Source organism: Oncorhynchus gorbuscha, linkage group LG03 (assembly GCF_021184085.1).
Source record: "Oncorhynchus gorbuscha isolate QuinsamMale2020 ecotype Even-year linkage group LG03, OgorEven_v1.0, whole genome shotgun sequence".
NCBI classification, from domain to species: domain Eukaryota; kingdom Metazoa; phylum Chordata; class Actinopteri; order Salmoniformes; family Salmonidae; genus Oncorhynchus; species Oncorhynchus gorbuscha.
The window spans coordinates 98,762,278-98,786,690 of NC_060175.1; the positions used below are offsets into that span (position 1 = coordinate 98,762,278).

The 24,413-nt window shown below is 53.1% G+C and overlaps 1 protein-coding gene across 1 annotated transcript in view; it reads right to left on the minus strand.

Moving 5' to 3' along the window:
- Positions 1–655: 655 nt before the first annotated feature.
- Positions 656–24,413, minus strand: part of LOC124032352 (1-phosphatidylinositol 4,5-bisphosphate phosphodiesterase eta-2-like) — a 314,070-nt gene continuing 290,312 nt past the window's right edge. The window contains exons 22-23 of the mRNA XM_046344691.1: positions 9,661–10,045; positions 656–1,700 (exon numbers count right to left, since the gene is read on the minus strand). Of these exons, the coding sequence (XP_046200647.1) occupies positions 1,426–1,700; positions 9,661–10,045 (660 nt within the window). The 3' untranslated portion in view covers positions 656–1,425. The remainder of the gene's footprint in view (positions 1,701–9,660; positions 10,046–24,413) is intronic.

The following is a 24,413-nucleotide window of genomic DNA, read 5'->3' on the forward strand; positions in this document are numbered from 1 at the left end:
GAGGTCTGGGACTGTCTGTTGGGGGGCCCTGGAGTGCTGAGCTGGCTCAGCAGATCCAGGCTAGCGCAGGGGCTCCGGGCTACGCAGCACGCCCCCTCCGGGTTCCCCCGCTCCTCCATGGGGCTACCGCCACCGCTAATGCTAGCGTTAGCAGCGCCAGTAGCAGGGTGGGACTGGTTGAGACACTGCAGCCTCTGCCTCTCTTGGGCCTGCTTGGCCCTGTTGGCGATGTAGCGCACCCTGCTCTGGCTCCGGGACGACGTCCTCCGTAGCGGGGGCTCCTCCCGGGGCCCCTGGCGCACCTGGGGGGCAAAGTCGCGAGCTGTCAGGGGCTCCACGTCCGTCAGCCTCCTCAGCTGCTCAGTTAGGTCGCTGGGCAGCCGGGGCCTCTGGGGATTATGGTTAGGGTAACCCTGCTGCAGGTCGTTCTGGAAAGGCCTAATGATGAAGCTGCGGGTGATGCTGCGGTACTTGCTGTCAAAGTTGCAGGTAATGTCATCCGAGGTCAAGTCCCCCAGGCTCTTAGACATAGAGGCCACGGTATCCCGGGGGCTGGTTGCGGCAGCAGAGGGCTTCTTGGCTGGGGGGGAGGAATGCTTCAGCCCTTCCATGTAGAGGCGGCTCCAGGTGTGCCTCCTCTGGGTTATTCTGCTGGGTGACTCCACTGGAGGCTCCCTGGGGGCGCAGAGGGGCCTGGGTTGCAGTTTGTCTTCTGGTTCCCCCAGGTGGCCCTGCAGGAGGTTGGGGTTGGACTTGCTCTTGCTGACCTGCAGCGCCTCGAAGGAGGCTATGGCAGAGCATGGCCGGTTGACCCAGGAGGGTGGGTCCGGAAAGATGTCGCCCGGGGAGGTTCCGTTGCTCTGACAGGTGAGGCTCTTCCTGGCCAGATTGGGCAGAGACAGGTCAATGACGGTGTCGTTGGACGATATGCTGGAGGATGAGGACACGCTGTCTCTGTGGCTGCCTGGCTTGGGCTCCAGCTTGCTCCACAGCCGGTCGTTCAGGGTGGCGTCGGTGCACATCTCTGGCATGGCTGATGACGGCTGCTGCCCCCCAGCCACCGCCTGCACGTGGCCCTCCATTTTGGTCCTTCTGACAGGCGAGTTCAATGGGCTGCTGCCAAACAGAGCTCTCAGGGCCTGGACTTTCAGAGGGCTGGCGTCTACAGAGGGGTCGGCGAGAGGAACAGGGGACTTTGCACTTAGCTCAGTCTTGAGTTCAGCATCGTCCTTTGTATACGGTGCTTCCACTCGGCATGCAGAGTGCCCCACTGGTGACGAGGTGCCATCATCGACCCGGGGGTCTCCGCTGTACTGTGAGGGTTTCAGGTCTTTGGGGTCATGTGTCACAGGGGCCGAGGTAGTCCTGTGAAGGGCAGGTGGTCTCTTGTTGTCCCTTCTACCGTTAACGGGACCCTCCTCCCCTCTACCGTTGACGGGACCCTCCTCCCCCCCTACCGTTAACTGGACCCTCCTCCCCCCTACCGTTAACGGGACTGTCCGCCTCACTCTTAGAAGCCGGGGATGAGGTGAAGATGGTGATTGCTGTGGATATAGGGAGCGGTGGAAGTGGAGAGTGACGTGTGGATGAGTGGTCTGCTGGAGTGGAAGAGGAGTGAGTGAGATGGTGGTCCCCCAGTTCATCAGCGATTGGTGCGAGCAGTCGAATAGGGGGAGCTGGTCTCTGCACTGTGGAAGGGTCTGGGGGGGGGGGGAGAAGAGGAGCACCAAATCTGTAAGCACAGGACTACATTCATTATCAACAGTCAAAATGGTTACTGCAATGTCAGCCGGGGGAGGTTCCGTTGCTCAGACAGGTGAGGCTCTTCCTGGCCAGGTTGGGCAGGGACGTATAGTATCATCATGTGGATCTTATGATGCACACAGCATATACACAAATATGTTTCACACGAAACATAACTGCAATTCAACATATGGTTATGCGTTCAATCAGTATCCCGGAAGTTCAGCTTTACAGCATGATTGACAGTTTTAAAAAGGCAATGTTCCCGCTTTATAGCGGAGACCGTATTCACGGTAAAACACTGCTTATGTCATCTCAATCTGAAATCACCTTTACAGTTCTACAAACCAGGGAATCTGTAACGTTTAAGCTATAAAGACTAGAACAGAGCACTAAAATGGGACCTTGATGGATGGATGCCTAAATGACCAATATTCATTCTGATGAATTGCGTTCATACACTGATGATCAGGATGGTTCTGAGCTGAAAACGTAACAGTATGGCAACAATGGACTGGGAATTACCAGCAGGGTAGTTATGAGTGGAAATGATGATTCACACAAGTGAGACTCCATGTGCCCCAAAACACAGTCAAACACTCCCAAATCATTCTGGTGAGATCTGTGTCCCTAGCTCAACCTCGACATGCTTGTCCTAACACAGTGCAAAGTGTGTTGACGACAAAGTGTGTTGTTAAACCCCCATCTGTGACTGACTACTTGGGTCATATTAATTAGTGCGTAACGTAGCAAACACGTTTTGCAACGGAAATCAAAAAACAAGTGTTTATTATTATAGGAGTTCAGGTACCGTAGTCCCTGATCCAGTCTGCGTACACGGTGCTTACAGAGACTGGGTGAAGGAGGGTTATGAAGACAGTCACAGGGAATGAGCAGAAAACAGTGGGTGAGGGTGCAGACATTCAAGGGTTCTCCTTACCTGGCTATTGTCATCCCCTCAATTCTGCACTAGGAACAGAGAGAGCGTGCAGAGAGAGGGACAGAACAAAGGAGGTTAGCAGAGGGAACAGTGCAGAGGAGAGGGACAGAACAAAGGAGGTTAGCAGAGGGAACAGTGCAGAGAGAGGGACAGAACAAAGGAGGTTAGCAGAGGGAACAGTGCAGAGGAGAGGGACAGAACAAAGGAGGTTAGCAGAGGGAACAGTGCAGAGGAGAGGGACAGAACAAAGGAGGTTAGCAGAGGGAACAGTGCAGAGGAGAGGGCTGAAACAAGGAGGTTAGCAGAGAGAACAGTGCAGAGAGAGGGACAGAACAAAGGAGGTTAGCAGAGAGAGGGACAGAATAAAGGAGGTTAGCAGAGAGAACAGTGCAGAGAGAGGGACAGAACAAAGGAGGTTAGCAGAAGGAACAGTGCAGAGGAGAGGGCTGAAACAAGGAGGTTAGCAGAGAGAACAGTGCAGAGAGAGGGACAGAACAAAGGAGGTTAGCAGAGGGAACAGTGCAGAGGAGAGGGACAGAACAAAGGAGGTTAGCAGAGGGAACAGTGCAGAGAGAGGGACAGAACAAAGGAGGTTAGCAGAGAGAACAGTGCAGAGGAGAGGGCTGAAACAAGGAGGTTAGCAGAGAGAACAGTGCAGAGAGAGGGACAGAACAAAGGAGGTTAGTAGAGGGAACAGTGCAGAGGAGAGGGCTGAAACAAGGAGGTTAGCAGAGAGAACAGTGCAGAGAGAGGGACAGAACAAAGGAGGTTAGCAGAGAGAACAGTGCAGAGAGAGGGACAGAACAAAGGAGGTTAGCAGAGGGAACAGTGCAGAGAGAGGGACAGAACAAAGGAGGTTAGCAGAGGGAACAGTGCAGAGAGAGGGACAGAACAAAGGAGGTTAGCAGAGGGAACAGTGCAGAGGAGAGGGCTGAAACAAGGAGGTTAGCAGAGAGAACAGTGCAGAGAGGGACAGAACAAAGGAGGTTAGCAGAGGGAACAGTGCAGAGAGAGGGACAGAACAAAGGAGGTTAGCAGAGAGAACAGTGCAGAGGAGAGGGCTGAAACAAGGAGGTTAGCAGAGAGAACAGTGCAGAGAGAGGGACAGAACAAAGGAGGTTAGTAGAGGGAACAGTGCAGAGGAGAGGGCTGAAACAAGGAGGTTAGCAGAGAGAACAGTGCAGAGAGAGGGACAGAACAAAGGAGGTTAGCAGAGAGAACAGTGCAGACAGAGGGACAGAACAAAGGAGGTTAGCAGAGGGAACAGTGCAGAGAGAGGGACAGAACAAAGGAGGTTAGCAGAGGGAACAGTGCAGAGAGAGGGACAGAACAAAGGAGGTTAGCAGAGGGAACAGTGCAGAGGAGAGGGCTGAAACAAGGAGGTTAGCAGAGAGAACAGTGCAGAGAGAGGGACAGAACAAAGGAGGTTAGCAGAGGGAACAGTGCAGAGGAGAGGGCTGAAACAAGGAGGTTAGCAGAGAGAACAGTGCAGAGAGAGGGACAGAACAAAGGAGGTTAGCAGAGGGAACAGTGCAGAGAGAGGGACAGAACAAAGGAGGTTAGCAGAGAGAACAGTGCAGAGAGAGGGACAGAACAAAGGAGGTTAGCAGAGGGAACAGTGCAGAGGAGAGGGCTGAAACAAGGAGGTTAGCAGAGAGAACAGTGCAGAGAGAGGGACAGAACAAAGGAGGTTAGCAGAGGGAACAGTGCAGAGGAGAGGGCTGAAACAAGGAGGTTAGCAGAGAGAACAGTGCAGAGAGAGGGACAGAACAAAGGAGGTTAGCAGAGGGAACAGTGCAGAGAGAGGGACAGAACAAAGGAGGTTAGCAGAGGGAACAGTGCAGAGAGAGGGACAGAACAAAGGAGGTTAGCAGAGGGAACAGTGCAGAGAGAGGGACAGAACAAAGGAGGTTAGCAGAGGGAACAGTGCAGAGGAGAGGGCTGAAACAAGGAGGTTAGCAGAGAGAACAGTGCAGAGAGAGGGACAGAACAAAGGAGGTTAGCAGAGGGAACAGTGCAGAGAGAGGGACAGAACAAAGGAGGTTAGCAGAGGGAACAGTGCAGAGAGAGGGACAGAACAAAGGAGGTTAGCAGAGGGAACAGTGCAGAGGAGAGGGCTGAAACAAGGAGGTTAGCAGAGAGAACAGTGCAGAGAGAGGGACAGAACAAAGGAGGTTAGCAGAGGGAACAGTGCAGAGAGAGGGACAGAACAAAGGAGGTTAGCAGAGAGAACAGTGCAGAGAGAGGGACAGAACAAAGGAGTTTAGCAGAGGGAACAGTGCAGAGGAGAGGGCTGAAACAAGGAGGTTAGCAGAGAGAACAGTGCAGAGAGGGGGACAGAACAAAGGAGGTTAGCAGAGGGAACAGTGCAGAGAGAGGGACAGAACAAAGGAGGTTAGCAGAGAGAACAGTGCAGAGAGAGGGACAGAACAAAGGCGGTTAGCAGAGGGAACAGTGCAGAGGAGAGGGACAGAACAAAGGAGGTTAGCAGAGGGAACAGTGCAGAGAGAGGGACAGAACAAAGGAGGTTAGCAGAGAGAACAGTGCAGAGTGAGGGACAGAACAAAGGAGGTTAGCAGAGGGAACAGTGCAGAGGAGAGGGACAGAACAAAGGAGGTTAGCAGAGAGAACAGTGCAGAGGAGAGGGACAGAACAAAGGAGGTTAGCAGAGAGAACAGTGCAGAGGAGAGGGATGAAACAAGGAGGTTAGCAGAGAGAACAGTGCAGAGGAGAGGGCTGAAACAAGGAGGTTAGCAGAGAGAACAGTGCAGAGGAGAGGGACAGAACAAAGGAGGTTAGCAGAGAGAACAGTGCAGAGAGAGGGACAGAACAAAGGAGGTTAGCAGAGGGAACAGTGCAGAGAGAGGCACAGAACAAAGGAGGTTAGCAGAGGGAACAGTGCAGAGAGAGGGACAGAACAAAGGAGGTTAGCAGAGAGAACAGTGCAGATGAGAGGGCTGAAACAAGGAGGTTAGCAGAGAGAACAGTGCAGAGGAGAGGGACAGAACAAAGGAGGTTAGCAGAGAGAACAGTGCAGAGGAGAGGGACAGAACAAAGGAGGTTAGCAGAGAGAACAGTGCAGAGGAGAGGGCTGAAACAAGGAGGTTAGCAGAGAGAACAGTGCAGAGGAGAGGGACAGAACAAAGGAGGTTAGCAGAGAGAACAGTGCAGAGGAGAGGGCTGAAACAAGGAGGTTAGCAGAGAGAACAGTGCAGAGAGAGGGACAGAACAAAGGAGGTTAGCAGAGGGAACAGTGCAGAGAGAGGGACAGAACAAAGGAGGTTAGCAGAGGGAACAGTGCAGAGGAGAGGGCTGAAACAAGGAGGTTAGCAGAGAGAACAGTGCAGAGAGAGGGACAGAACAAAGGAGGTTAGCAGAGGGAACAGTGCAGAGAGAGGGACAGAACAAAGGAGGTTAACAGAGAGAACAGTGCAGAGAGAAGGACAGAACAAAGGAGGTTAGCAGAGGGAACAGTGCAGAGGAGAGGGCTGAAACAAGGAGGTTAGCAGAGAGAACAGTGCAGAGAGAGGGACAGAACAAAGGAGGTTAGCAGAGGGAACAGTGCAGAGGAGAGGGCTGAAACAAGGAGGTTAGCAGAGAGAACAGTGCAGAGAGAGGGACAGAACAAAGGAGGTTAGCAGAGGGAACAGTGCAGAGAGAGGGACAGAACAAAGGAGGTTAGCAGAGGGAACAGTGCAGAGGAGAGGGACAGAACAAAGGAGGTTAGCAGAGAGAGGGACAGAACAAAGGAGTTTAGCAGAGGGAACAGTGCAGAGAGAGGGACAGAACAAAGGAGGTTAGCAGAGGGAACAGTGCAGAGGAGAGGGACAGAACAAAGGAGGTTAGCAGAGGGAACAGTGCAGAGAGAGGGACAGAACAAAGGAGGTTAGCAGAGGGAACAGTGCAGAGAGAGGGACAGAACAAAGGAGGTTAGCAGAGGGAACAGTGCAGAGAGAGGGACAGAACAAAGGAGGTTAGCAGAGAGAACAGTGCAGAGGAGAGGGCTGAAACAAGGAGGTTAGCAGAGGGAACAGTGCAGAGAGGGACAGAACAAAGGAGGTTAGCAGAGAGAACAGTGCAGAGGAGAGGGACAGAACAAAGGAGGTTAGCAGAGGGAACAGTGCAGAGAGAGGGACAGAACAAAGGAGGTTAGCAGAGAGAACAGTGCAGAGGAGAGGGCTGAAACAAGGAGGTTAGCAGAGGGAACAGTGCAGAGAGGGACAGAACAAAGGAGGTTAGCAGAGAGAACAGTGCAGAGGAGAGGGACAGAACAAAGGAGGTTAGCAGAGAGAACAGTGCAGAGGAGAGGGCTGAAACAAGGAGGTTAGCAGAGAGAACAGTGCAGAGGAGAGGGACAGAACAAAGGAGGTTAGCAGAGAGAACAGTGCAGAGGAGAGGGACAGAACAAAGGAGGTTAGCAGAGAGAACAGTGCAGAGGAGAGGGCTGAAACAAGGAAGTTAGCAGAGAGAACAGTGCAGAGGAGAGGGCTGAAACAAGGAGGTTAGCAGAGAGAACAGTGCAGAGGAGAGGGCTGAAACAAGGAGGTTAGCAGAGAGAACAGTGCAGAGGAGAGGGCTGAAAGAAGAGTGCGTAGAGTCATTTGAGAAAATTGATAAAGTATCAGAATACTACTTCATTATAAGGGCAAAACGATCAACTTCACAATATCACATTTCTAAACTATTTAAAAACCATGTCTACAACAGATATACTGAAGTATACTGTGCTGTGAAAAGACAGTACAACTTACCACAAACTAATTAATATATGCCATTTAATTACAGACTGTAACACAAGAGAGCCTCTGTGTTAAGTGAAAGGGTAGCAGCTGAAGCTGAGTTTAAAGAGAAAAGTAGAGAAATATTATAATAGAATAGTAATAGAATAGAAATACATTGTGCTAAATGTGTGGTGAACATCCTTCATTGTAACATCGCCATAAACCCCCCCCTCCCAAAAAATGATCCAACTTGTGATTTCCTTTGATGTATTGCACTGAGTGGGAGATACTAAGTCTGGGTGAGCAGGGGTGAGAGGACAGCTGGTATGGCGCTTGTAACGCCAGGGTAGTGGGTTCGATTCCCGGGACCACCCATACGTAGAATGTATGCACACATGACTGTAAGTCGCTTTGGATAAAAGTGTCTGCTAAATGGCATATATTATTATTATATTATTATCAAACAAGGTGGTGTACTTTCCATAGAATAGTGGATTTCTCATTATTCGTTGCATTTTCTTTTCCTTGCTGTTGGGCACAAAATGATGAAATAATTTTCTTACGACTCATTACTAGTTTGCTACTCATTATTACAATTATGCCTTTTAGTACCATTGAGCTTATACATTCAAGTAACGATGGGTAGTTAGTGGGAATTTATGTGCTAATGAGCTAAAGTCACATTTGATTGGTGAGGGGATCAGCGTTCTTCAACTCAGACTCTACGAGGTCTGGAGCCTGCAGGTTTTCTGTTCTACCTGATACATAATTGCATCCAGCCGGTGTCCCAGGTCTAAATCAGCTCTGTCCACGCCTTGGTCAGAGGGGAACAATGTAGAGAAAAAGCAGTGGAACTGAGGTCCAGAGTTGGTCTAGACAAAAGGGTGACTGAGTGGTGAGGGAACCGGAGGTCTAGAACACTAAAGGTAACTTTTGATTGGTGGAAGAACTGGAGGTCTAGAACACTAAAGGTAACTTTTGATTGGTGGAAGAACCGGAGGTCTAGAACACTAAAGGTAACTTTTGATTGGTGGAAGAACCGGAGGTCTAGAACACTAAAGGTAACTTTTGAAGAACCGGAGGTTGAACACTGGAAGATTGGTGGAAGAACCGGAGGTCTAGAACACTAAAGGTAACTTTGATTGGTGGAAGAACCGGAGGTCTAGAACACTAAAGGTAACTTTTGATTGGTGGAAGAACCGGAGGTCTAGAACACTAAAGGTAACTTTTGATTGGTGGAAGAACCGGAGGTCTAGAACACTAAAGGTAACTTTTTGGTGGAAGAACCGGAGGTCTAGAACACTAAAGGTAACTTTTGATTGAAGAACCGGAGGTCTAGAACACTAAAGGTAACTTTTGATTGGTGGAAGAACCGGAGGTCTAGAACACTAAAGGTAACTTTTGATTGGTGGAAGAACCGGAGGTCTAGAACACTAAAGGTAACTTTTGATTGGTGGAAGAACCGGAGGTCTAGAACACTAAAGGTAACTTTTGATTGGTGGAAGAACCGGAGGTCTAGAACACTAAAGGTAACTTTTGATTGGTGGAAGAACCGGAGGTCTAGAACACTAAAGGTAACTTTTGATTGGTGGAAGAACCGGAGGTCTAGAACACTAAAGGTAACTTTTGATTGGTGGAAGAACTGGAGGTCTAGAAAAAAAGAGTGATTTTGATTAGTGAGGGGACCTGGGTTCTAGACTACATTATAAACCCATAGACATCAGCTCTCTGAAGGGTGGGTCTTCTGGGGGTACTGCTCACAGTACATGGCTTATTACTAGGGGATCTGCACTGCACATGTGCTCACTGTGGCAACTGTAAGGGACTGCTGTGGGTGCTTCTAAAACACCTCAATGGGTACTACTGTGGACAATGCAATGGCAGCTCCACCTTCCTGGCAAAGAACATGGGGCATTTACTGTGCAGCTCGTCCATCTTCTGAGCAAAGAGGAGGTTCATCTCACGCTGCAGGGTGCCCACGGCGAGCCTGCCGCTGTCAAGAACCCCTCGCAGAGGCAGAGTAGGAGCCAAGCTCGAGGCTCCCCAGGCTCTCGCAGCTGCAGCAACTGTCGCCGAGCGACAAGCTGCCACAGTCGGAGCTGCTGTGGTAGTGCCAAGGGCCGGGCCGCAAGCACTGCCGTAGTTGGGCAGCGGGGCGCCACTCCGGCAGTCGGGGGTAGGAGGGGAGGGGAAGCGCCGGTGGGGCATGATGCAAGAGCAGGCGTTCCTCTCGGCGGGGTTAGGGTGAGCCCTTACCTTTGCCCTCGTCGGGGTGGAAAGCCTCGTTGGTGCCATGGTGCCTGTTGGTGCCTTGGCGTGATGCGGCGGGGGCAACGGCGGCCGTGGTGTCCCAGGTGCCCTGGTGGAGCAGCGGGGGCTGGGAGGAAGCAATGAGGTGGCTGTCCTCTAACTCCCGGTCCTCGCTGGTGTCTTCTGAGCGGTAGTCTTTGGTGTCGGTGGCGATCTCGGGGAAACCCTCCTTGACCTTGGGCAGGACCTTGGTGGGCGCGCTGGCCGTGCGGCGCAGCAGGTGGGCGCCGAACGTGTGCTTATGACTAAGCTGTGCAGCAGCATGGCTGTCGAGAGAAACCTGCTTTGGGTTTCTGTGAAACAGCCCTTTGATGCCGCTGGTCACCTTGCCCTGAGAACAAGAGACAAACCAACATCACGAACTGGTTCACAATAAGCATTTACCTGGACATACAGTACTGACAGAGAGGGGGGTCACCATGTACAGAGAGAGAGGGGGAGGGTCACCATGTACAGAGTGAGAGGGGGTCACCATGTACAGAGTGAGAGGGGAGGGTCACCATGTACAGAGAGAGAGGGGGAGGGTCACCATGTACAGAGTGAGAGGGGAGGGTCACCATGTACAGAGAGAGAGGGAGGGTCACCATGTACAGAGAAAGAGGGGGAGGGTCACCATGTACAGAGTGAGAGGGGGGGTCACCATGTACAGAGTGAGAGGGGGAGGGTCACCATGTACAGAGTGAGAGGGGAGAAGGTCACCATGTACAGAGTGAGAGGGGGAGGGGGTCACCATGTACAGAGTGAGAGGGGAGGGGGTCACCATGTACAGAGTGAGAGGGGAGGGGGTCACCATGTACAGAGTGAGAGGGGGAGGGTCACCATGTACAGAGAGGGGAGGTCACCATGTACAATGTGAGGGGAGGTCACCATGTACAGAGAGGGCAGGATCACCATGTACAGAGTGGGGGAGGGTCACCATGTACAGAGAGGGGGGTCACCATGTACAGAGTGAGGGGAAGTCATCATGTACAGAGTGGGGGAGGTCACCATGTACAATGTGGGGGAGGTCACCATGTACAATGTGAGGGGAGGTCACCATGTACAGAGAGGGCAGGATCACCATGTACAGAGAGAGGGGGAGGGTCACCATGTATAGAGTGAGAGGGGGAGGGGGTCACCATGTACAGAGTGAGAGGGGGAGGGGGTCACCATGTACAGAGTGAGAGGGGAGGGTGTCACCATGTACAGAGTGAGAGGGGAGGGGGTCACCATGTACAGAGTGAGAGGGGAGGGTCACCATGTACAGAGAGAGGGGGGGGTCACCATGTACAGAGTGAGGGGGAGGGTCACCATGTACAGAGAGAGGGGGGGGTCACCATGTACAGAGAGATGTAGGGGGGGAGTCACCATGTACAGAGAGGGGGAGGGTCACCATGTACAGAGTGAGAGGGGAGGGTCACCATGTACAGAGTGAGAGGGGAGGGTCACCATGTACAGAGTGAGAGGGGAGGGTCACCATGTACAGAGTGAGAGGGGGAGGGGGTCACCATGTACAAAGTGAGAGGGGGAGGGGGTCACCATGTACAGAGTGAGAGGGGAGGGGGTCACCATGTACAGAGTGAGAGGGGAGGGGTCACCATGTACAGAGTGAGAGGGGAGGGGGGGGAGTCACCATGTACAGAGTGAGAGGGTCACCATGTAGAGGGGGGGGAGGGTCACCATGTACAGAGTGAGGGGGGTAAAGGGTCACCATGTACAGAGTGAGGGGAAGTCATCATGTAAGAGTGGGCGGAGGTCACCATGTACAGAGAGAGGGGGATCACCATGTACAGAGAGAGGGGAGGGTCACCATGTACAGAGTGAGAGGGGAGGGTCACCATGTACAGAGAGGGGGAGGGTCACCATGTACAGAGTGAGAGGGGTACAGAGGGTCACCATGTACAGAGGGGGGAGGTCACCATGTACAGAGTGAGAGGGGGTCAGTCACCATGTACAGAGTGAGAGGGGGGGAGGGTCACCATGTACAGAGAGGGGGAGGGTCACCATGTACAGAGTGAGAGGGGGAGGGTCACCATGTACAGAGTGAGAGGGGAGGGGGTCACCATGTACAGAGAGGGAGGGTCACCATGTACAGAGAGGGGGGGTCACCATGTACAGAGTGAGAGGGGGGGTCACCATGTACAGAGAGAGAGGGGGAGGGTCACCATGTACAGAGAGGGGGAGGGTCACCATGTACAGAGAGGGGAGGTCAGGGTCACCATGTACAGAGTGAGAGGGGGAGGGGGTCACCATGTACAGAGAGGGGAGGGTCACCATGTACAGAGTGAGGGGAAGTCACCATGTACAATGTGAGGTGAGGTCACCATGTACAGAGTGGGGGAGGGTCACCATGTACAGAGAGGGGAGGGTCACCATGTACAGAGTGAGGGGAAGTCATCATGTACAGAGTGGGGGAGGTCACCATGTACAGAGTGAGAGGGGGAGGGGGTCACCATGTACAGAGTGAGAGGGGAGGGGGTCACCATGTACAGAGTGAGAGGGGGAGGGGGTCACCATGTACAGAGAGGGGGAGGGTCACCATGTACAGAGTGAGAGGGGGTGAGTCACCATGTACAGAGTGAGAGGGGGAGGGGGTCACCATGTACAGAGTGTACAGAGTGAGAGGGGGTCACCATGTACAGAGAGGGGGGAGTCACCATGTACAGAGAGGGGGGGGGGGTCACCATGTACAGAGAGGGGGTCACCATGTACAGAGAGGGGGTCACCATGTACAGAGTGAGAGGGGAGGGGGTCACCATGTACAGAGTGAGAGGGGAGGGGGTCACCATGTACAGAGTGAGAGGGGAGGGGTCACCATGTACAGAGTGAGAGGGGGTCACCATGTACAGAGTGAGAGGGGGTCACCATGTACAGAGTGAGAGGGGGGAGGGTCACCATGTACAGAGAGGGGAGGGTCACCATGTACAGAGTGAGAGGGGAGGGGGTCACCATGTACAGAGAGGGGAGGGTCACCATGTACAGAGTGAGGGGAAGTCACCATGTACAATGTGAGGTGAGGTCACCATGTACAGAGTGGGGGGAGGGTCACCATGTACAGAGAGGGGAGGGTCACCATGTACAGAGTGAGGGGAAGTCATCATGTACAGAGTGGGGGAGGTCACCATGTACAGAGTGAGAGGGGGAGGGGGTCACCATGTACAGAGTGAGAGGGGAGGGGGTCACCATGTACAGAGAGGGGAGGGTCACCATGTACAGAGTGAGAGGGGGTGAGTCACCATGTACAGAGTGAGAGGGGAGGGGGTCACCATGTACAGAGTGAGAGGGGGGTCACCATGTACAGAGAGGGGGAGTCACCATGTACAGAGAGGGGGGTCACCATGTACAGAGAGGGGGGGGTCACCATGTACAGAGAGGGGGTCACCATGTACAGAGTGAGAGGGGAGGGGGTCACCATGTACAGAGTGAGAGGGGGAGGGGGTCACCATGTACAGAGTGAGAGGGGAGGGGGTCACCATGTACAGAGTGAGAGGGGGAGGGGGTCACCATGTACAGAGTGAGAGGGGGTCACCATGTACAGAGTGAGAGGGGGTCACCATGTACAGAGTGAGAGGGGGAGGGTCACCATGTACAGAGAGGGGGAGAGTCACCATGTACAGAGAGGGGAGGGTCACCATGTACAGAGTGAGAGGGGAGGGTCACCATGTACAGAGAGGGGAGGTCACCATGTACAGAGTGAGACGGGGAGGGTCACCATGTACAGAGAGAGGGGGATCACCATGTACAGAGAGAGGGGGAGGGTCACCATGTACAGAGTGAGAGGGGAGGGTCACCATGTACAGAGTGAGAGGGGGGTTCACCATGTACAGAGTGAGAGGGGAGGGTCACCATGTACAGAGAGGGGGTCACCATGTACAGAGTGAGAGGGGGAGGGTCACCATGTACAGAGAGGGGAGGTCACCATGTACAGAGAGAGGGGAGGGTCACCATGTACAGAGTGAGAGGGGAGGGTCACCATGTACAGAGAGGGGGGGTCACCATGTACAGAGTGAGAGGGGGAGGGTCACCATGTACAGAGAGAGAGGGGGAGGGTCACCATGTACAGAGAGGGGGAGGGTCACCATGTACAGAGTGAGAGGGGGAGGGGGTCACCATGTACAGAGAGGGGAGGGTCACCATGTACAGAGTGAGGGGAAGTCACCATGTACAATGTGAGGTGAGGTCACCATGTACAGAGTGGGGGAGGGTCACCATGTACAGAGAGGGAGGGTCACCATGTACAGAGTGAGGGGAAGTCATCATGTACAGAGTGGGGGAGGTCACCATGTACAGAGTGAGAGGGGAGGGGGTCACCATGTACAGAGTGAGAGGGGGGTCACCATGTACAGAGAGGGGGAGTCACCATGTACAGAGAGGGGGGTCACCATGTACAGAGAGGGGGGTCACCATGTACAGAGAGGGGGGGTCACCATGTACAGAGTGAGAGGGGAGGGGGTCACCATGTACAGAGTGAGAGGGGGAGGGGGTCACCATGTACAGAGTGAGAGGGGAGGGGGTCACCATGTACAGAGTGAGAGGGGGAGGGGGTCACCATGTACAGAGTGAGAGGGGGTCACCATGTACAGAGTGAGAGGGGGTCACCATGTACAGAGTGAGAGGGGGAGGGTCACCATGTACAGAGAGGGGAGGGTCACCATGTACAGAGTGAGAGGGGGAGGGGGTCACCATGTACAGAGAGGGAGGGTCACCATGTACAGAGTGAGGGGAAGTCACCATGTACAATGTGAGGTGAGGTCACCATGTACAGAGTGGGGGAGGGTCACCATGTACAGAGAGGGAGGGTCACCATGTACAGAGTGAGGGGAAGTCATCATGTACAGAGTGGGGGAGGTCACCATGTACAGAGTGAGAGGGGGAGGGGGTCACCATGTACAGAGTGAGAGGGGAGGGGGTCACCATGTACAGAGAGGGGGAGGGTCACCATGTACAGAGTGAGAGGGGGTGAGTCACCATGTACAGAGTGAGAGGGGGTCACCATGTACAGAGTGAGAGGGGGGTCACCATGTACAGAGAGGGGAGTCACCATGTACAGAGAGGGGGTCACCATGTACAGAGAGGGGGTCACCATGTACAGAGAGGGGGGTCACCATGTACAGAGTGAGAGGGGAGGGGGTCACCATGTACAGAGTGAGAGGGGGAGGGGGTCACCATGTACAGAGTGAGAGGGGGTCACCATGTACAGAGTGAGAGGGGGAGGGGGTCACCATGTACAGAGTGAGAGGGGGTCACCATGTACAGAGTGAGAGGGGGTCACCATGTACAGAGTGAGAGGGGGAGGGTCACAATGTACAGAGAGGGGGAGAGTCACCATGTACAGAGAGGGGAGGGTCACCATGTACAGAGTGAGGGGAAGTCATCATGTACAGAGTGGGGGAGGTCACCATGTACAGAGTGAGGGGAAGTCATCATGTACAGAGTGGGGGAGGTCACCATGTACAGAGAGGGAGGGTCACCATGTACAGAGAGGGGAAGTCATCATGTACAGAGTGGGGGGAGGTCACCATGTACAGAGTGAGGGGAAGTCATCATGTACAGAGTGGGGGGAGGTCACCATGTACAGAGTGAGGGGAAGTCACCATGTACAGAGTGGGGGAAGGTCACCATGTACAGAGAGGGGAGGGTCACCATGTACAGAGTGAAGGGAAGTCACCATGTACAATGTGAGGGGAGGTCACCATGTACAATGTGAGGGGAGGTCACCATGTACAATGTGAGGGGAGGTCACCATGTACAATGTGAGGGGAGGTCACCATGTACAATGTGGGGAGATCACCATGTACAATGTGGGGGAGATCACCATGTACAATGTGGGGGAGGTCACCATGTACAATATGGGGGAGGTCACCATGTACAATGTGGGGGAGGTCACCATGTACAATGTGAGGGGAGGTCACCATGTACAGAGAGGGCAGGGTCACCATGTATAGAGAGAGGGGGAGGGTCACCATGTACAGAGAGGGGAGCGTCACCATGTATAGAGTGAGAGGGGGTCACCATGTACAGAGTGAGAGGGGGAGGGGGTCACCATGTACAGAGTGAGAGGGGAGGGTCACCATGTACAGAGTGAGAGGGGGAGGGGGTCACCATGTACAGAGTGAGAGGGGGAGGGGGTCACCATGTACAGAGTGAGAGGGGGAGGGGGTCACCATGTATAGAGTGAGAGGGGGAGGGGGTCACCATGTACAGAGAGGGGAGGTCACCATGTACAGAGTGAGAGGGGAGGGTCACCATGTACCGAGTGAGAGGGGGAGGGTCACCATGTACAGAGAGGGGAGGTCACCATGTACAGAGAGGGGAGGTCACCATGTACAGAGTGAGACGGGGAGGGTCACCATGTACAGAGAGAGGGGGGGGGGTCACCATGTACAGAGAGAGGGGGGTCACCATGTACAGAGAGAGGAGGAGGGTCACCATGTACAGAGTGAGAGGGGGAGGGTCACCATGTACAGAGAGGGGGGTCACCATGTACAGAGAGGGGGAGGGTCACCATGTACAGAGAGAGGGGGGTCACCATGTACAGAGAGATAGGGGGGTCACCATGTACAGAGAGATAGGGGGGTCACCATGTACAGAGAGAGGGGGAGGGTCACCATGTACAGAGTGAGAGGGGGAGGGTCACCATGTACAGAGTGAGAGGGGAGGGTCACCATGTACAGAGAGGGGGGGAGGGGGTCACCATGTACAGAGTGAGAGGGGAGGGGGTCACCATGTACAGAGTGAGAGGGGGAGGGGGTCACCATGTACAGAGTGAGAGGGGGAGGGGGTCACCATGTACAGAGTGAGAGGGGAGGGTCACCATGTACAGAGTGAGAGGGGGAGGGGGTCACCATGTACAGAGTGAGAGGGGGAGGGGGTCACCATGTACAGAGTGAGAGGGGGAGGGGGTCACCATGTATAGAGTGAGAGGGGGAGGGGTCACCATGTACAGAGAGGGGAGGTCACCATGTACAGAGTGAGAGGGGAGGGTCACCATGTACCGAGTGAGAGGGGAGGGTCACCATGTACAGAGAGGGGAGGTCACCATGTACAGAGAGGGGAGGTCACCATGTACAGAGTGAGACGGGGAGGGTCACCATGTACAGAGAGAGGGGGGGTCACCATGTACAGAGAGAGGGGGGGGTCACCATGTACAGAGAGAGGAGGAGGGTCACCATGTACAGAGTGAGAGGGGGAGGGTCACCATGTACAGAGAGGGGGGTCACCATGTACAGAGAGGGGAGGGTCACCATGTACAGAGAGAGGGGGGTCACCATGTACAGAGAGATAGGGGGGTCACCATGTACAGAGAGATAGGGGGGTCACCATGTACAGAGAGAGGGGGAGGGTCACCATGTACAGAGTGAGAGGGGAGGGTCACCATGTACAGAGTGAGAGGGGGAGGGTCACCATGTACAGAGAGGGGGGAGGGGGTCACCATGTACAGAGTGAGAGGGGGAGGGGGTCACCATGTACAGAGTGAGAGGGGGAGGGGGTCACCATGTACAGAGTGAGAGGGGGAGGGGGTCACCATGTACAGAGTGAGAGGGGGAGGGGGTCACCATGTACAGAGTGAGAGGGGGAGGGGGTCACCATGTACAGAGTGAGAGGGGGAGGGGGTCACCATGTACAGAGTGAGAGGGGAGGGGGTCACCATGTACAGAGTGAGAGGGGGAGGGTCACCATGTACAGAGAGGGGAGGGTCACCATGTACAGAGTGAGGGGAAGTCATCATGTAAAGAGTGGGCGGAGGTCACCATGTACAGAGTGAGGGGAAGTCATCATGTACAGAGTGGGGGAGGTCACCATGTACAGAGAGGGGAGGGTCACCATGTACAGAGTGAGGGGAAGTCATCATGTACAGAGTGGGGGAGGTCACCATGTACAATGTGGGGGGAGGTCACCATGTACAATGTGAGGGGAGGTCACCATGTACAGAGAGGGGGAGGGTCACCATGTACAGAGAGGGGAGCGTCACCATGTATAGAGTGAGAGGGGGGTCACCATGTACAGAGTGAGAGGGGGAGGGGGTCACCATGTACAGAGTGAGAGGGGAGGGGGGTCACCATGTACAGAGTGAGAGGGGAGGGTCACCATGTACAGAGGGGGAGGGGGTCACCATGTAATGAGTGAGAGGGGGGGGTCACCATGTACAGAGAGGGGAAGTCACCATGTACAGAGTGAGAGGGGGAGGGGGTCACCATGTACAGAGTGAGAGGGGAGGGTCACCATGTACAGAGAGGGGGGGAGGGGGTCACCATGTACAGAGTGAGAGGGGAGGGTCACCATGTACAGAGAGGGAGGTCACCATGTACAGAGTGAGACGGGGAGGGTCACCATGTACAGAGAGAGGGGGATCACCATGTACAGAGAGAGGGGGAGGGTCACCATGTACAGAGTGAGAGGGGAGGGTCACCATGTACAGAGAGGGGGGGTCACCATGTACAGAGTGAGAGGGGAGGGTCACCATGTACAGAGAGGGGGGTCACCATGTACAGATAGAGGGGGAGGGTCACCATGTACAGAGTGAGAGGGGGAGGGTAACCATGTACAGAGAGGGGGGGTCACCATGTACAGAGAGAGAGGGGGAGGGGGTCACCATGTACAGAGTGAGAGGGGAGGGTCACCATGTACAGAGTGAGAGGGGAGGGGGTCACCATGTAAAGAGTGAGAGGGGGAGGGGGTCACCATGTACAGAGTGAGAGGGGGAGGGTCACCATGTACAGAGTGAGAGGGGAGGGTCACCATGTACAGAGAGGGGGAGGGTCACCATGTACAGAGTGAGAGGGGGAGGGTCACCATGTACAGAGAGGGTGAGGGTCACCATGTACAGAGTGAGAGGGGGAGGGGGTCACCATGTACAGAGAGGGGAGGTCACCATGTACAGAGTGAGAGGGGGGAGGGGGTCACCATGTACAGAGTGAGAGGGGGAGGGTCACCATGTACAGAGAGGGGAGGTCACCATGTACAGAGAGGGAGGTCACCATGTACAGAGTGAGACGGGGAGGGTCACCATGTACAGAGAGAGGGGGGGGGTCACCATGTACAGAGAGAGGGGAGGGTCACCATGTACAGAGTGAGAGGGGAGGGTCACCATGTACAGAGAGGGGGGGTCACCATGTACAGAGTGAGAGGGGAGGGTCACCATGTACAGAGAGAGGGGGGTCACCATGTACAGATAGAGGGGGAGGGTCACCATGTACAGAGTGAGAGGGGGAGGGTAACCATGTACAGAGAGGGGGTCACCATGTACAGAGGGAGTGAGAGGGGAGGGGGTCACCATGTACAGAGTGAGAGGGGAGGGTCACCATGTACAGAGTGAGAGGGGAGGGGGTCACCATGTACAGAGTGAGAGGGGAGAGGGGGTCACCATGTACAGAGTGAGAGGGGGAGGGGGTCACCATGTACAGAGTGAGAGGGGGAGGGGGTCACCATGTACAGAGTGAGAGGGGAGGGTCACCATGTACAGAGTGAGAGGGGGAGGGTCACCATGTACAGAGAGGGGGAGGGTCACCATGTACAGAGTGAGAGGGGAGGGTCACCATGTACAGAGAGGGTGAGGGTCACCATGTACAGAGTGAGAGGGGAGGGGGTCACCATGTACAGAGAGGGGAGGTCACCATGTACAGAGTGAGAGGGGGAGGGGGTCACCATGTACAGAGTGAGAGGGGGAGGGGGTCACCATGTACAGAGAGGGGGGTCACCATGTACAGAGTGAGAGGGGGAGGGGGTCACCATGTACAGAGAGGGGGTCACCATGTACAGAGTGAGAGGGGGAGGGGGTCACCATGTACAGAGAGGGGAGGTCACCATGTACAGAGTGGGGGGAAGTCATCATGTACAGAGTGAGGGGAGGTCACCATGTACAGAGTGAGGGGAGGTCACCATGTACAGGGTTGGAGGTGGGATGTAGAGATGGAGATCATAATTTGACATTCACCAATCGAATCAACACTGGGTTACCTGCTGTGACACTCTTTGCACTGAGACCACCATGATGACTGGTGTGTGTGTGTGTGTTCATTTCAAAATGCTTTACCTTCCAGCAAATGATGTGCAGCAACCCAATGTCATCAAGTAGATCCAAGTGGAATTACACCAAGACTGAGTGCCCAAGGCATTACAGTTTCGTAACCCCCCCCCCCCTGCAAGATCACCATGTACAGAGAGGGGAGGTCACCCCCCCCTCCTCCTCCTGCAAGATCACCATGTACAGAGAGGGGAGGTCACCCCCCCCCCCTCCTGCAAGATCACCATGTACAGAGAGGGGAGGTCACCATGTACAGAGTGAGAGGGGAGGGGGTCACCATGTACAGAGTGAGAGGGGAGGGTCACCATGTACAGAGAGGGGAGGTCACCATGTACAGAGAGGGAGGTCACCCCCTCCTCCTCCTGCAAGATCACCATGTACAGAGAGGGAGGTCACCCCCCCTCCTGCAAGATCACCATGTACAGAGAGGGAGGTCACCCCCTCCTGCAAGATCACCATGTACAGAGAGGGGAGAGCACCCCCCCCTGCACCCTACTGCAAGATCAACATGTACAGAGAGGGAGGTCACCCCCCCCCTGCAAGATCACCATGTACAGAGAGGGAGGTCACCCCCTCCTGCAAGATCACCATGTACAGAGGGGAGGTCACCCCCCTCCTGCAAGATCACCATGTACAGAGAGGGAGAGCACCCCCCCTGCACCCTACTGCAAGATCAACATGTACAGAGAGGGGAGGTCACCCCCCTCCTGCAAGATCACCATGTACAGAGAGGGAGGTCACCCCCCCCCCACCCTCCTGCAAGATCACCATGTACAGAGAGGGGAGGTCACCCCCCCCCCCGCACCCTCCTGCAAGATCACCATGTACAGAGAGGGAGGTCACCCCCCCGCACCCTCCTGCAAGATCCGGGCAAGTCTGACAGAGTTCATGTTTTACGTCGTTAACACATGTATTTTTCTCTTAATTCTGTATAACCCTGCAGTGCTCCATGCTGGGAATCTCCTGAGTATGGATAAAATACCCCTAGTCCCGGGTATTGTGTCCCTCTCTCTCCCCCCCACCTCTCCCTCCCTCCGGCGCATGTTAGTGACATTGGATCTACTTTGGGTCGATGGAGGATACTGACGAGTCAAGCGGTCACAATCATGTTCGCAACTCATGTTCGGCATGAGTTAGCTCTAATGGGCGGACGTTATTGCCTTGCGGGTGCAGATGGGCGAAATCACTGGGGTGGCAGGGAAGGGGCATGTGGCACATGCAGGGTGCTGACTGGATTTCACTACACCTGGGTTCAGAGTGGCGCCTTCAGGACTCCTAACAATTTTCTGCCTCTAAAAGCAGCGTTTGGACAAAGAGGGTTCAACTGAAATCACAGAAAGGAGAGAACGAGAGAAAGAGAAAGAGCAAGAAGGAAGAGAGAGCGAGAGAGGGAAGGAGGGAGAAAGAAGAGAGCGAGAGAGGGAAGAGAGAAGGAAGGCAGAATGAGAAAATTAGAGAGAGAAGGGAGAGAGAGAATTAGAGAGAGAAGGGAGAGTGAGAATTAGAGAGAGAAGGGAGAGTGAGAGAATTAGAGAGAGAAGGGAGAGTGAGAGAGAATTAGAGAGAGAAGGGAGAGAGAGAATTAGAGAGAGAAGGGAGAGAGAGAATTAGAGAGAGAAGGGAGAGAGAGAGAATTAGAGAGAGAAGGGAGAGAGAGAATTAGAGAGAGAAGGGAGAGAGAGAATTAGAGAGAGAAGGGAGAGAGAGAATTAGAGAGAGAAGGGAGAGAGAGAATTAGAGAGAGAAGGGAGAGAGAGAATTAGAGAGAGAAGTGAGAGAGAGAATTAGAGAGAGAAGGGAGAGAGAGAATTAGAGAGAGAAGGGAGAGAGAGAATTAGAGAGAGAAGGGAGAGAGAGAATTAGAGAGAGAAGGGAGAGAGAGAATTAGAGAGAGAAGGGAGAGAGAGAATTAGAGAGAGAAGGGAGAGTGAGAGAATTAGAGAGAGAAGGGAGAGAGAGAATTAGAGAGAGAAGGGAGAGAGAGAATTAGAGAGAGAAGGGAGAGAGAGAATTAGAGAGAGAAGGGAGAGTGAGAGAATTAGAGAGAGAAGGGAGAGAGAGAATTAGAGAGAGAAGGGAGAGTGAGAGAATTAGAGAGAGAAGGGAGAGAGAGAGAATTAGAGAGAGAAGGGAGAGAGAGAATTAGAGAGAGAAGGGAGAGAGAGAATTAGAGAGAGAAGGGAGAGAGAGAGAATTAGAGAGAGAAGGGAGAGAGAGAATTAGAGAGAGAAGGGAGAGAGAGAGAGAATTAGAGAGAGAAGGGAGAGAGAGAATTAGAGAGAGAAGGGAGAGTGAGAGAATTAGAGAGAGAAGGGAGAGAGAGAATTAGAGAGAGAAGGGAGAGAGAGAATTAGAGAGAGAAGGGAGAGAGAGAATTAGAGAGAGAAGGGAGAGTGAGAGAATTAGAGAGAGAAGGGAGAGAGAGAATTAGAGAGAGAAGGGAGAGTGAGAGAATTAGAGAGAGAAGGGAGAGAGAGAGAATTAGAGAGAGAATGGAGAGAGAGAATTAGAGAGAGAAGGGAGAGAGAGAATTAGAGAGAGAAGGGAGAGAGAGAGAATTAGAGAGAGAAGGGAGAGAGAGAATTAGAGAGAGAAGGGAGAGAGAGAGAGAATTAGAGAGAGAAGGGAGAGAGAGAGAGAATTAGAGAGAGAAGGGAGAGAGAGAATTAGAGAGAGAAGGGAGAGAGAGAATTAGAGAGAGAAGGGAGAGTGAGAGAATTAGAGAGAGAAGGGAGAGAGAGAATTAGAGAGAGAAGGGAGAGAGAGAATTAGAGAGAGAAGGGGGAGTGAGAGAATTAGAGAGAGAAGGGAGAGTGAGAGAGAATTAGAGAGAGAAGGGAGAGAGAGAGAATTAGAGAGAGAAGGGAGAGTGAGAGAATTAGAGAGAGAAGGGAGAGAGAGAATTAGAGAGAGAAGGGAGAGTGAGAGAATTAGAGAGAGAAGGGAGAGTGAGAGAATTAGAGAGAGAAGGGAGAGTGAGAGAATTAGAGAGAGAAGGGAGAGAGAGAATTAGAGAGAGAAGGGAGAGAGAGAATTAGAGAGAGAAGGGAGAGTGAGAGAATTAGAGAGAGAAGGGAGAGTGAGAGAGAATTAGAGAGAGAAGGGAGAGAGAGAATTAGAGAGAGAAGGGAGAGAGAGAATTAGAGAGAGAAGGGAGAGTGAGAGAATTAGAGAGAGAAGGGAGAGAGAGAATTAGAGAGAGAAGGGAGTGAGAGAATTAGAGAGAGAAGGGAGAGAGAGAGAATTAGAGAGAGAAGGGAGAGAGAGAATTAGAGAGAGAAGGGAGAGAGAGAATTAGAGAGAGAAGGGAGAGTGAGATGAGAGAGTGGGAAGTGAGGGAGAGTACAGCAAATAGATGCACAAACAGTCAAAGCAGACAAAGAGATCTGGAAACAGGAATAGAAATGAACAACAGTGTGGTCATTACAGTATGTGTTGATGACAGAGACAAGAGAATGCAGTATAGAAATAAAAGAAGAATGACAAGTTCTCTAGTAGATAGTCAGACTATCGAAGATGGTTTAAGTTCTCTAGTAGATAGTCAGACTATCGAAGATGGTTTAAGTTCTCTAGTAGATAGTCAGACTATCGAAGATGGTTTAAGTTCTCTAGTAGATAGTCAGACTATCGAAGATGGTTTAAGTTCTCTAGTAGATAGACTATCGAAGATGGTTTAAGTTCTCTAGTAAACTCAGCAAAAAAAAGAAACGACCCTGTCCTTCAAAGATAATTCGTAAAAATCAAAATAACTTGACAAAGGGTTTAAACACTGTTTCCCAGGCTGGTTCAATGAACCATAAACAATTAATGAACATGCACCTGTGGAACGGTTGTTAATTAAGACACAGCTTAGTGACAGTAGGCAATTAAAGTCAGTTATGAAAACTTAGGACACTAAAGAGGCCTTTCTACGGACTCTGAAAAACACCAAAAGCAAGATGCCCAGGGTCTCTGCTCATCTGCATGAACGTGCCTCAGGCATGCTGCAAGGAGGCATGAGGACTGCAGATGTGGCCAGGGAAATAAATTGCAATGTCCGTACTGTGAGATTGTCATGTTTTGTCATTAATTATCATGTCTTGTCCCTGTGCTTCCCCTTCTATTCGTTTCCCTCTGCTGGTCTTATTAGGTTCTTTCCCTCTTTCTATCCCTCTCTCTCCCCCTCCCTCTCTCACTCTCTGGCTCTCTCTTCTCTCTATCGTTCCGTTCCTGCTCCCAGCTGTTCCTATTCCCCTAATCAATCATTTAGTCTTCCCACACCTGTTCCCGATCCTTTTCCCTGATTAGAGTCCCTATTTCTCTCCTTGTTTTCCGTACCTGCCCTGTCGGATCCTTGTCTATATTCACCGTGCTGTGTCTATGTTTTGCCCTGTCGTGTCGTGTTTCCCTCAGATGCTGCGTGGTGAGCAGGTGTCTGAGTCTGCTAGGTTCAAGTGCCTTCCCGAGGCAACCTGCAGTTCTTGATCAAGTCTCCAGTCTGTTCTCGTCTTTACGAGTAGTATTATGCCTTTTGTTTTGTTAAGTATCTTACTGGATTAAAAACTCTGTTTTCGCCAAGTCGCTTTTGGGTCCTCATTCACCTGCATAACAGAAGGATCCGACCAAGGAATGGACCCAGCGACTACAGAGGCTCGTAACACTGCCGTCAAGATCCAAGGAGCCATGCTCGGCAGACACGAGCAGGAATTGTCTGCTG